Source organism: Taudactylus pleione, unplaced genomic scaffold (assembly GCF_031769625.1).
Source record: "Taudactylus pleione unplaced genomic scaffold, aTauple2 ptg000642l, whole genome shotgun sequence".
NCBI classification, from domain to species: Eukaryota; Metazoa; Chordata; class Amphibia; order Anura; family Myobatrachidae; genus Taudactylus; species Taudactylus pleione.
The window spans coordinates 6,100,565-6,114,653 of NW_028285044.1; the positions used below are offsets into that span (position 1 = coordinate 6,100,565).

General features: G+C 48.1%; 1 protein-coding gene across 3 annotated transcripts in view; it reads right to left on the reverse strand.

The window, feature by feature from the left end:
- Positions 1 to 13,446, reverse strand: part of DDX17 (DEAD-box helicase 17) — a 50,325-nt gene extending 36,879 nt beyond the window's left edge. Inside the window, exons 1-2 of one of the 3 annotated variants that reach the window (XM_088455113.1) lie at positions 13,209 to 13,439; positions 4,781 to 4,910 (exon numbers count right to left, since the gene is read on the reverse strand). In XM_088455113.1, coding sequence (XP_088311239.1) covers positions 4,781 to 4,910; positions 13,209 to 13,243 — 165 coding nt within the window. In that variant the 5' untranslated portion in view covers positions 13,244 to 13,439. Of the gene's footprint in view, positions 1 to 4,780; positions 4,911 to 13,208 lie in introns of all 3 variants that reach the window. The other 2 variants (XM_088455114.1, XM_088455115.1) reach the window with 2 other exon arrangements.
- Between the last annotated feature and the right edge of the window lie 643 nt (positions 13,447 to 14,089).

Below are 14,089 nucleotides of genomic sequence, written 5' to 3' on the forward strand. Positions count from 1 at the left end.
CCCAAGCCAGCCGGAAGGAATGCCAGAATATCAGGAAATCCTGGACACCGGAGGATTGTATCAACAGGAACAATACCATAAAAATTATGGCTGCCAGTTTGTGGTAGGTCCCAGCAAAAGCTGATCCATGTGCTCTAATCATTCCAATGATGACAAAGCCAGGGAAGCCGTAAGACCACTGTAGGGACGCAGTCAAAGACAAACAACCCAGGTCCAAGGCAAAACCAAGGACCCTGAGATAACAGGTCCGGGCAGTGAAGCATCAGGAATGGAGTATCGATGGAGAGACTCCGAAAATCCAAATACCCCTGACATCTGGGGCAATCAGGAGCCACCAGCAGGAAAGCATCTCCATCACGATTGAAACACTTCCCTCGAGGAAGAAGGGAGACCGGAGAACACAGGTACTGAAATTGGAAGGACCACTTCACCGACAAAGAGTCACTGAAGGATGCTTCAGAATCCCAAGAGTTGGACTGTAACACCATAGTGTGATAAAGTCAGAAGGCCAGGAGGGTCACCTCAGGGGGGCCCCCCCTGCTAACTAGGAGATGAAACCTCTCTTGGGGAAGAGACTAGTCCCCGGGATGCACGTCGTGACGGCTGAGGACTTGAAATGAACGCTGCTGAGATGGTCGGGAGGAGACCCTCGGACTATGTCCGAATGTGTGACATACTTGTCATTGCCACCCAACGAACAGTGTTGCTAAAAAGGAAGCCACTGCCCTGACCCAGTTGGACTGAACTTTTTCAGGTTCACCGTGAAACAAGAGTTATGCCAGAGTGAAGGCCCAAGACAGACTAAAGTTCCAACAAGTTAATTGACAGGGTGGAATCGACAGACGTCCAACTGCACTGAAATGGATGCGAACCAGACACTGTCCTTAGCAAAGAATACCCTGGACGAGATGACCATACCCACACCCAGAAAGGGACCGACTTGCCTCCGGAGAGAGCATCATTGTTTGAACAGTGATCCGACAGAAAAAACTCGTTCCATCTGGAAATAAGCCAATTATGGAAAGGCCTGGAATGGAACTGAGCCCATTCAACCCTTCCAAAGGCAGACACTGAATAGTGGACCATGCATCCCAGAGTGTAAAGACATATCTCGACTGCGTAGACATCCATGTACTCCTAATGGAAGAGTGGAGATGCCGTCTTACGCCAGAAGAATTCTCAGATTCTGAGAATCCAGCAGGGCTCCTAGGTGAAGAATACCCAGAGAGGGATGCAGGGAGGACTTTTTCCCCGTTGATTAAACGTCTGCACCCTGAAGAAGCCACGGTCATCCTGACCTGGCTGTAAAGTACCCCGGCGATCCTGCTAAGAGCAGGAGGTTGTCCAGGTACAGGAGCATTGGGATATACTGAACAGAACTGTCAGAAAATCCAAAATGCTGGTAAACCCCTGTGGGGCTGTGGACAGTCCCAACAGGCAGAGCCCGAAAAATTCTAAGTGCTGTGATACAGCAAACCTCAGTCCATGCTGAGGAAAGGTCTCTGTAAGTACCCGTAGGCACGCGTCCTGTATATCCAGCGATACCATAAAGTCCCCAGGTTCCAAACATAGTATGATGGAGCCTAGGGATTGCCTCCTGAGCCCAGGTAGCTTTAGGAACTGGTTTAGGGAATTGAGACAGAAAATAGGCCAAAGAGGACCATTCAGCCACCGCAACAGAAAGAAAGCAGAACAACCGGTCCCTCGCTGAGAAAGTGGGGATGGCCTAATGAGCTCCGCTTACCGCAACAACTGTATAGCTTTCTGGATTTGTAAGGCCCTGTTCGGGTCTGAATAAGGGCCTGCGTACCATCACCTGGAAAGAGGCCGCCTGAGCAAAGAGAGGGCGTACCCTCCTACCCACGTAGCTGCGGCAACTTGACACTAGTACCGGGCGAACTGAGAAAATCGCCATCTCCCAGTGGTAGGCCTGTCTTGTCAGGCTGAAGATATATCCGTAGGTTCAGAAGCAGGATCGGCAGGCAGTCCAGGCCTGTTCGGTACTGGATATGTCGGCCCTCATAGAGGCCGACAGTCTATGAAGAAACAGACCTTTAGGCTGACCCAGAGGACAAAAAGACTTAACAGACTTAGTCTGAGGCCTTGTAGTAGGCATAGCTGAAGGCGGTAAACTTGTACTGCCAATGTTACTACAATCCTGTCAAGGTCAGGACCAAACAAGATCTACCCTATACATGGTATCTGCACCTCTGCATTCCCAGAGCGCAGCCACAGGGTATTACGGAGGATACAGTCGCAGCTGGAACTCTGAAAGTTAGGAGACTGATATCCAATATAGGCATTTCCACCTATGACAACTGCATATATTACGTGAGCGACCAAATACATTTGAACCCCAGACGTGTTGGAGGGGAAAAACATTACAAATGCATCAGCTCAGTATGCAATAGTATTAACCAACCATGCTATAACCATGGTAGGATGGGTAACAAGCCCTGAAAGCGATATACTGATTTCAGGCAGAGTTACCCCCTACGGATCCGAAGAATCCGGCCACGCAGGAATGGGAGGCGTCGACGTCTGTAATCAGACGAGTAACACGCCCATCCACCCCAGGAGGGACTCGTGATGACCCTCAGGGAATTTGGGACAAGAGGCCAAACACTTTGCAATACCTCGTATCTGGCAACAGCCAGAGTCTCGCCATGCGATCCACCCGCTAGTCAGCAACAGGGAACCCGAAGGCACGTAAGACTGAGGGTGTATGATACAGGTGCAGGTCAACATTCACTCTAACCAGAATGGACCTGCTACCAGCCCCAAAGCAGGGATAATAATACCTGAAATAGGCTTCCCCCCGTGTAAGAGGGAAAGAGCCCAAAACAGTATCCAGTTCACGGCAGAGCAAACTGGGAAGTAACCACAGGGCGTCAACCACGCCACTTTGCGTTTCGTAGAAAACGACATCCACCCAGGGTGGCTGTGGTAATCCCTGCAAGGGGAATGACAGACTATGGTGGCACCAGGGGGAATTCATATACTGCGAAAAAACCCTGCCGGGAGCGGTAGTCTGTGTCACAGGGGAAGAGTGCAAGAAACTGCGAATTACCCTGAGATGAAAAAGGGCAGCATGGCGAAGTAACCCCAAGTGAGGTACAACAATGGGGCCCGCCCGGCGATCCGCAATTGAGAGGAGAAAAACAAACCACCCAAGGGGGTCGTGAAAGGGGCCGGCACCAGATGACGCCACATACAGAACCCTTTATGAGTCAAATCCTCCGCACTAACACCTGCAGCACATGACTTGCAGGATAGTAAAAAATGGGTGTAGTATAACGCTCTATCTCCTGGTCAGACATATCTGACCAATCTTGGCGGAAGTATCAAGCAGCTCTATACTGGTCCTGACTGATGCCAAAATTAGCCGCAGGGACCCATTTTCAGCGTATGCAACACACAGTTCCATCTAAAATGTGGCAACGTGCAGCACGCAACAGTATGTGACAAACCTCACAAATATTAACGAGTATATAAATGGGAGGTCTCAGTACAGCTGTATTAGGGCAGATAAAGAAAAGGGATAGATATATACTGACAGGTGAGAGAATTAAGTACCCAGTCAGCACTAGCATAAGTCACATACAATGCAGATATATATATATATATATATATATAGATATATACACACATAAGCATGACATACAATATACTGCACTATGTCACTGCATTCAACTTACCCAGATTCAGTGTCTGGGAAGGCTACAGCGCTGTTTACACTGACCGGATGGTGAGGTACGCAGGGGGACTGGACCAACTGCCATCTCCGGAGATTTCTGCTGCACCACAGAGAAAATGGCCGCTGGAGACCTCAGAAGAAGCGTGGCCCGCGGAGGAAGCAGCTTAGCGACGCCAAACTATACACACTGAAAGGCGCGCTGAGCTGAGGGGAGGAGCCGCTGTAACAGGGAAAGCTTCCTCCCCTGGCCGGCTATTAACCCCCCGGGACGCCGGCTCCCAGCGCCGATCATTAAGTCCCGTGTGGTCTAGTGGACACACGGGGTATGGGGGGGCCCGCCGCCACTTCCTGCGCCTCCGGTCTGTCCCCAGAGACCGGAGGCACAGGACTGCATATGAAATGCGCGGATCACTGCTTGCTCCCCGTGGATCCGGCAGCAGTCCTGGGCGCCCACAGAGTCCGGCTAGTACAGAGTCTGGGGTCCCGCTGAGATCCCCAGATCTGTACTGGCGTCTCAGCGCTGGCGGGGTGACGGAGCGGCAGCTTAAACGTCCTATGGACAGTCCGATGCTGCCGCTCTAAAAGTCCAAAGTAAAAATAAAAAACTCTGTCTTAGAAAAAAATATAAAGCTTAGGGGCTGTTAATCAGCTCCCCACTGCACTAAACGGTGACCCGACTCCGGCTGGGCACCAACTTAAACTGAGGTGCCTCTGGCTTGGGGGTGGGGTTATAGGGAGAGTGGACCCAAGTGCATCCTGGGAGCTAAAAGCTTTAACTGCGTGGTGCCCGGATTTGGTTAGAAACCTATACCCCAAGGTCAACCCTGTGGACCCCCTATGGACCCTGAAGTACAAAACTCCCATATGAAACGTTAACTTCGGCAGTGAAGTTAACGTTTCATATTGAATACCCCTCATAAAGTTACTTATATCTAATTTTTTTCCCCAATTTAAAATGTTTAACAAATATTCTCATTTAGATTGTTTAATATACTTCTTGACCAGGATCAGGAAGATAACAACTGTATCCCTAATCCCCACAAATGCATATTTAGGTCATGGGTAAAATCTGCCCTCATTTACCATCATCATGCGAGCTACATCAGGATGCTCTGAGTAAAAGTTCTTCTCAAATTTTGGAAGTTCATTTATGTCCCAACGCTTCTTACGGAGTCGTTCACCTGGGTTACCAAACTTTGGAAAGCGGTTGCCACTGGAACCAGATAACCAAAAATAAATATTAAATACAAATAATGATGAAATAATGAATGACAAAAATTTTAAGTGAACCTCTTTTTTAAGAAAACTAATTTCAGAGAAAATATAGCATGTATTGACTTTTGTTTCTCACTTTGTCACTCCTGTTTACATATCTTTTTATATTCTTCGCTGATAGTCCAATAAAATATATAAAAAAATAAATAAAAAAAAGGAATACTTTAAAGGGTTATCCACCTGCCCGCCATCATTTCCTACCTATGTCCTAACTAACTGAATAGTTAGATCAGGTTCACACAGTCTGGCTATATACCAGGAACTGTCCAAATGAGGACAACACTTTTAAATTGGGTAAAAGGTTCATGTAGCATATATCAGCATAACTGCAGTGTTTTCTTGTTGTTATAACATGTGACCCAGTATATGTGCCCGAAATATTTTCAGCTCTCCTATTCCTTCGTGACGTCCAGTCTTGTTTGGCGAGAAGGTCTGCAGTTAGCAGAACATAAGGGAGGTGCAGTCATTAACATTTTATGCCTAGACTTCCATGTTAATCTGGGTATACACACTTACCAATCTCGTCTGCCCGATGTGCCGGGCTTTACAGCTCAACTGGGCAGGCATTTAAATTACCCGCCCAGTTGATCTGTCAAACGCTGCCGGGTCCCTGCTTCAGGTGTACGGGTGATCGGTGGGTCGCCCGTACACACCAGCAGATGACCGATATATCTTTCAGCAGATTATATATGTCTGTGAACAATGTCATTCACAGATATATCCGCTGTACACAGCTGGTGATGCACTATAGATATATCGCCCGTTCAATATCTATCGGTTTGTACCCAGCTTTACTCTTGTAGTAATAATAAACATGGCAACACCGTTTTCTCAACCCATTCTTATTCAAAAAAGCCATTGATGATTTGTAGCGTTCCTGCTAGGCTGTTTTAGGGGGACGCAGCGCCGTGCCCTCCTTCTGGAGCGCCCAAGAACACAGTCTAGAGCGCCCTGCCCTTACCGCGCAGCGCCCCGCTAAAACAGCCATCTCCACCCACGGGTGGGGAAATGTGCGGTGACCCGGTCAACGCCGGTGAATAGATGCTGGGCGCATGCGCCCGCCATCTATTCTTCCTTTCAGCATCGCTTGGGGGCTGCCCGGCGTGTCCGTAAGTGCCGGGCACACCCCCAAGAATGACGAAAAGGGGACGCGTCTTATAGACACGCCCCCTTTTCGGAAGCACGCGCTGAAGTGCCCTCTCTAGCTCCGGCGTCCTCCCTGCCGCCGGAGCTAGAGTGAACACTAGATTTGGTAAATTAATTTCTTCACAGGGCTTCCCTACTTTGCAATTATATGCTGTGATTGTTGAAATGCATGTGGTGATTTGCTATATGTGAAAACATTCAGAGCATTCAATGTTGGAACCAGTAGGCAAGTATAAAATCAGCAAAGGTGTCAGTAGTATGGATCAGATGAGCAAATAGTTCCTTAAGCAGTGATCAGCAATGTAGGACGGTCAATGACATGTTTCAAGCTACTAATGAATAGCTTCAGCTAGGTACACACCTGAAAGATATCTGCAGATGATGGTTGTTCATACACAGCGAACCACCATCACTGCCATCTTGGGGGTCCTGCCGGCCGGGGGTTCAGTCGCAGCCCCCTCTCCCGAGGTCTGTGCAGCAAGTGTACGGGCGGTTGTATGACCGCCCGTACACACAGTACGATGTGCAGATATATCTGCCATCGCCTGTGCTACACAGACGACGCGATATGCCTGAACGACGTCGTTCACAGACATCGTCGATGCACACTGTCAAACGCACACACACGATGTATTGGCCGTTCAATTAGTGTGTACCCAGCATTACTTTGTCACATTGTTTATAACTCATTGCAAGGGCGTGATTCAAGTGTTTTAGGCACCTGTAGCTCCTGTTAAAAAGTGACGGGAGCTACAGATGTGTCATCAAACATTGTTGCTGCAGTCACGGTCGAACAGCCCCTCTGTGTGCCAGGTCCAGTACGACTCTGCTTGCGCCAAGTGTCTTTTGACCAAAAATGCGTCTTAGTAGCATTCCCACTAAGCTGTTTTAGCGGGGCGCCCTGCCCTCCTTCTGGAGCGCAAAAAGCACCCTGCCCTCACAGCCTGCGGGTGCCGTCTTCACCCGCGGGTTGCAGTGTCCCGCGGGTGGAGAAATGTGTGGTGACCCTGTCACCGCCGGAGAATAGACGCTGGGCGCGTGCGCTTGGCATCTATTCTCCCTGACTGCAGCGCTTGGGGGCTGCCCGACGTGTCCGTAAGTGCCGGGCACGCCCCAGGAGTGACGAAAAGGGGACGTGTCTTAGACACACACCCTTTTTGATGGCCATGCCCTCTTTTCGGATGCACGCGCGCACTAAGGTGCCCTCTCTAGGCAGGGCGCCGGAGCTAGAGTGAACACTATCTTAGCAGCAATGCAACTAAAACTAACCAGGTGACTGCATTAGCGTTCCCGCTAGGCTGTTTTAGCAGGGCGCCGCGTTCTGCCCCATTTCTAAAGGGCAAAAAGCACCCTGCCGTCCGGCGCGGCGCCCTGCTGAAAAAGCCTGCGGGTGCTGTCCCCACCTGTGGGTCAGTGCCTCACGGGTGAGGAAAACTGCGGTGTAGCGATCACCGCCGATGAATGGATGCATGCGCCTGGCATCCATTCATTCACACTGACAGCAGTGCTTGGGGGCAGCCTGATTTGTCCTTAAGTGCCAGGCACGCCCCGAAGAGTGACGAAAAGGGAAGGCGTCTTAAAGACACACACCCTTCTCCTTGGTCACGCCCCCTTCAGAGCGCGCAGGTGTGCCCTCTCTCTAGGTCCTGTGCGCTGCCCGGCGTAAACACTACGCATGGTGAATAAAAGTCACCAACGCTATGCTTATTCCATAGCTGAAGAGTTCCAAACTTCCACTGGCATTGATGTAAGCACAAAAACTGTGCGGCAGGAGCTTAATAAAATGGGTTTCCATGGCCAAGCAGCTGCATGCAAGCCTCACATCACCAAGTCCAATGCCAAGCGTTGGATAGAGTAGTATAAAACACACCGACACTGGACTGTGGAAACATGTTCTGTGGAGTAACGAATCACGTTTCTCTGTTTGGCTGTCAGATGGACGAGCCTGGGCTTGGCGGATGCCGAGCGAACGTTACCTGCCTGACTGCATTGTGCCAACCGTGAAGATTGGTGGAGGAGGGATAATTGTATGGGGCTGTTTTTCAGGGTTTAGGCTAGGCCCCTTATCTCCAGTGAAGGGCAATCTTAATGCTTCAGCATATGAAGACATTTTGGACAATGCTATGCTTCCAACTTTGTGGCAACTGTTTGAGGAAGGGCCTTATCTATTCCAACATGACTGCACCCTAGTGCACAAAGCAAGGGCTATAAACACATGGTTTGTGGAAGAAATTGACTGGCCCGCACAGAGCCCTGACCTCAACCTCATCGAGCACCTTTGGGATGAACTGGAACGGAGTGCCTGACCTCATAAATGCTCTACAGAATAAACTGACACAAATTCCCACAGAAACACTCCAAAATCTTGTGGAAAGCCTTCCAAAGAAGAGTGGAAGCTGTTATAGCTACAAAAGGGGGACCAACTCCATATTAAAATATATGTATACGATTATATTGTCATTACAGTTCTAGCGTTCCCGCTAGGCTGTTTTAGCGGGGTGCGGCGCCCTGCCCTCCTTCTGGAGAGCAAAAAGCACCCTGCCCTCCAGAAGGAGGGCAAAAAGCGCCCTGCCCTCACAGCCTGCGGGTGCCGTCTTCACCCGCGGGTTGCAGTGTCCCGCGGGTGAAGAATTGTGCGGTGACCCGGTCGCCGCCGGAGAATAGACGCCGGGCGCATGCGTCCGGCATCTATTCTCACTGTCTGCATCGCTTGGGGGCTGCCCGGCACGCCCCCAAGTATGACGAAAAGGGGACACGTCTATATAGACACGCCCCCTTTTCATGGCCACGCCCCACAAAGTTGCCCTCTCTAGCTCCGGCACCCTGCCTGCCGCCGGAGCTATAGTGAACACTACAGTTCCTGTTGGTGTACTGGTCAGGCGTCTGAATACTTTTTTCCATATAGTGTAGCACTGCATGGAGTTCCCCCGGGGACGATTCAATTCTTATATCGGGCACCCGACAGAGCAACTCAATTGTTGCTCCGTTCGGTCGCACATAGCCTCGGGAAGACACATTTCTGCTCGCAGCCTCCTGAGGTTGACGTTAGGTATAATAATAACTTACATGAAATAAGAGTGTGAGAGCATTTGTACAATCCAACCATAATAAATAGAAACTCTGATATATGTACACCTAGTAGATAGCATTCCCGCTAGGCTGTTTCAACGTGGCACCACACCCTGCCCTATTTCTGAAAAGCAGAAAGCACCCTGCACATCGCCCGCTGAAACAGTCTGCGGGTTCTGTCCTCCACCCGCGGGCCACAGTGTCCCGCGGGTGGGGAAAACAGCAGAGCAGCGGTCACCACCGGTGAATGGATGCGCCCTGCATCCATTCACAATGACCACGGCGCTTGGGGGCTGCCCGGCACATCCCCCAAGAGTGACAAAAAGGGGACGTGCCATAAGGACACACCCCCTTTTCATTGGCCATGCCCCCTTTTCAAGCACGTGCAGAAGTGCCCTTGCTCTAGGTTCGGCGCCCTGCCTGCCGCTGGACCTAGAGTGAACACTAAGTAGACATATGAAAATAGTGAGTAGTCCAGAACTGGTTGAGGTGTTAATTATCAGGAGTAATTTATATAGTAATTTATATATTCACTACCAAGTAAAATACCCCCCATGGAAATAGCAAAAAAAAAAACCAGCATGCAAAACCCCAGCTTTTCTACGGCAGTGGTTCCCAAACTGTGTGCCATGGCACCCTGGGGTGCCACAGGGCACTTGCAGGGGTGCCTCGGGTTGGTGGTCCAGTACCAAATACAATGATTTTAGTCAGTCAAAAACAGGGGTTGTGGCTGCCAATCAAAAAATATGTGGACAAAAACAAATGCAGCCCTGTCGACCACCACATAACTGAACCTAATGCAGAGTACACACGGGACGTTCTGTTCAGCAAACAATATCGCTAAACGATCTCCCTTGAAATTCCCGTTGTGCTGGATATTGTTCATCCACACACTAAAGAAATCATCAATGACCATTCTCCCATATAGAAAATGAATTATATCGTCCAGGTTGGCCTGCATGCATGGACGATGGACTAAATCGTTATCTTCCAGCGGGAGCGCGCATCGTTGGTCGTTCATTGCATACACACAGAACAATATAGCGTTCAACGTTATCTTTCAAAGATATCGCCTTGTGTGTATGCACCTTAAGGGTGACATATAAAGCCACGTATCCACTTGCCGATACAAATAAGCTATTGAACGACATTATCGTTCAACCGCTCATTAATCGTGCAGTATGTCGGAAACGACCAGCGATGCACGCTCCCGCTGGTCGTTTCCGACATCAATCAGCGCCTGAACATGCGGTCAATCTGCCGATAACAGATTGTGTATGTTCAGGGATGAGGAAGTGTGTCTGCACTGAACGACATATTGTTCAGTGTAGGCACTACAGGGGATGAGGAACGACTGTACGATTACAATGCGGAAATCATACTGTAGTTACCCCATCGGCAAGTGGATACGCACCATAAGCAAGGTCTCGACAAATTTCTGTAAAATCTAGGAGCCATCTTAAAAGTTTAGGAGCCAGACCATCGTCCATTACCAAAATATATGAAAGCTTGTATAGACCACCACACATGCCCTTTCAGTGCCCCTCAACCTAATAGTAAGCCCCCTGTAATAGTGCCCCCAGTAGTAAGCCCCTCCCAACAGTGCCCCCAGTAGTAAACCCTAGTGTTCTCTCTAGGTCCGGCAGCAGGCACGCCAAAGGCGCGTGCGCGCCCAAAAATTGTGCGTGACCAAAGAAAAGGGGGAGTGTCTTTATGACACATCCCCTTTTCGTTACTCCTGGAGGCGTACCCGGCACTTACGGACATGCCGGGTAGCCCCCGAAGTCCTGCAGTCACATTGAATGGATGTAGGGCGTATGCGAGACGTCATGCCCGTGGAGTGAGCCGGACGCTGGAGCTCAGGAGTGAGCTCCAGCGTCCGTCACTCCTCGTTGCTATGGGAGAGATGTCATGACGTCTCTCCCATAGTGCCCGTCGGGGGAGCCGGAGCACAGGAGTGAGCTCGGCTGCCGCTGTGGGGAGTCGGGCGTCCGCTGGTAAAATTTCAGCGGGCACCCGCAAATCGAGTACCCCTCGGACGGAGTGGGCAGGGGGGGGTGGTACTTGGAAAACTAAGTCACCAGGACTAAAATCTTAGTCGCCATGGCGACCTGGATTTGTCGAGCCCTGCCATAAGCATAATTTACTTCATTTAAATGTTTGCGGAATTTCTCAATAAGAAATATTTGACCCAGTGGTGCCGTGGAAAAAATGCTGATACTCTAGGGCGCCATGCTTTAAACATTTTTGGGAACCACTGTACTACAGTGTAAACCAGCCTAGGCTATCTAATGCTGGGTTGAGGATTTGGGTTACAGAGGTGTGAAGTGGTATTTGCAATTTTTTTATTATGTGGCAAGGGTTTAGTCCTGGCTAAACAGGAAAATAACAATTGAATTCTACACTAGACACAAAGCCAAATTCCACTGGAGAACTTTGAACATACTGGGACCAATGCAGAGTTGAATGCAAGTTAGTTTTGCAGACAGATCATCTCCTAGCCAAGTGCACATATCTACAGTCATACCCATACTCACGCGTAGGCAAAGTTTAGCAAAGGTGCGTCGACAACTGCAGGCTATGAAAGTGATCACTAATAACGATGAGGACGACTATAAAACCAACTGTATGGATAAAGGCAGTGCAGCCACTCTGAGTATATAATGCAGGTGTAATTATGGCAGAAATGTGTTCAACTCTGCACAAGCCCCACTATGGACTAAAGCACAATAGGGGCGATTCAATTCAGCAGGAATTGAATAGTCCGATTAGCGATTTCTCGTCGCACCCTCCTGATGTTGTGATCCGGCTAAAGTGCCAGCTGCAAGTTTTTTTTCCGGCTTAGAGTGAAGCGCTAACAGCCTCGCGGCAGGCACTTTAGTCGGAGAATGTTGGTTCTCATGACTAAACACCCGGGTTAAGTTGTGAGAACCGGCATTCTCTGACTTCACTGCTTCCTGACGGAGTAAACAACGCAGTGAATTGAATAGCTTCGGGAGCTCCGTCCTGGCGATATTCAATTCCTGCTGAATTGAACTGCCCCCAATGAGTCTCTACCTACTTTAAAAAGAAGTAGATAAACTACATTTAATTTTCTCTTTAAAGTTTTCAGGGCCAAATATAGCTGCATATGAACATTTCTGAAAACTCAGATTTTCATAAAGAAACCATTATCTTCACAGGTGATTCATTATTAAGAGTTATTTATATAGCACAGGCATATTACACAGACCTTTATAGAGAATATTTTGGTCATGCACATCAGTCCCTATCCCAGTGGGGGAGCTTGCAGTCTTTATTCCATACCACATGTGTACACAAGTTATTTTATTTTTGTCATAATCCTATTAACATACCTGTATGTTTCTGCAGTGTGGAAGGAAACCCTATCACCTGAGGAAACCCACACAAACCGGGGGAGACCAGAAAACTCCAGTTAGGGCCTAACCCAAGACCTCAGTGCTGTGAGGCAGTAATGCTAACCACCAAGCCTTTAATAGCCTTTTATATATTATTTGTAAACTATGCCAGCTCTCTATAGTCCTATACAAAATCACCACTGATCGCCCTATCCCACTACTACTGCTCATCATTATGGTCCACGTACATGGCACCAACATATTATGTAGCGCAGTACAGACAACACTCATTACCAGAAGATACAGACAGGCCAAATATCTCAGAAATGAAATAAACACATATGGACAGGACCAAATATTCAGATTTTTGTGGCACTCTCATCGGTCATACAACATTTGTAAATATTACTTAACTACAATTTTTATTTTCTAAATGTCCTGTGTTAGCCACTCACAGAGCTGCTCATGCACCTATCCCGCCCATTCACCATCGGCCCCACAGTGACCACGTTGCAGGGTGGCTTGTTACATATGGCCGGGTCACCAGACTTTCTAAGCAGTCAATAAGATACTAAATTTGTTTAACAGATAATTATAGCAACCCTGAATTACCACGCATTTGTATTAAGATTAATACAATAACCGTAATACAGTATGCTCACCCGCCTCGGTCCCGATCCATAAAACTTCCTCTCATCTTGTCTTCGCTGTGTAGAAGGCTAAAATATAATATTTGGGTTTGTAATAATAAGTCACTATTGGATGCAGTAAAATATCAGTCCAAAATTAAGCCTTTCGTGTCCTAAATTTAAGATCTGTAAGAGAGAAGACGAGGACGGCGGAACAGCTGATGTCTCCAGACTAAAGCGCCAGCACAAAATGGCCGCCGTCGTCTTCTTCCCTTGTATTCGATTGCTTGAAATGGAGCTTTACGCTGTTTACGTAAGGTAAACTACATTTGTTTTACATGGACGCACCAGCAGAGAAGCACGTAGATGACTCAAAGAATAGCAACCAGCCCCTATGTGACGTAATTGGATCTATTGTTTTGAATTGTGTCGGTTCTCAAGTCACCGATAAAGTAAAATGTTGTTGTTGTAAGAAAATGGATCATTACAGGCAATAGTCGCCATTTTGTTGTGGACGTTGGGGAGTTATGCTGAGAAGCAAGAGTTCATAACATTTTATTTTGTTTCAGCTTAAACGTATGGCTGCAGTTATAAGTATCAAAGTCTGCAGTTTCTTACCAAACAGGATTTTTTCTACATAATTCACAGTCATATAACTCAAGTGTTAGAATCACCAACAATACTTTCCAAAACTGTTATGCTATAATAAAGCAACAATACAGTATTAAGTAAAATAAATTTTTACCTTGTTTTTAAAAGTTTTTTGTTGTTTTTAGCAACTATTTTTTTGGTTCATTTGCCCAAGATCAGGGGGCCTATGTATTAATAATCAAGGAACTGCCACGATTGTTTAGGTTCCGTATCGCAGTGGATATTTAAAATTTTGATTGAAAATAACCCCAGTATATATAAAG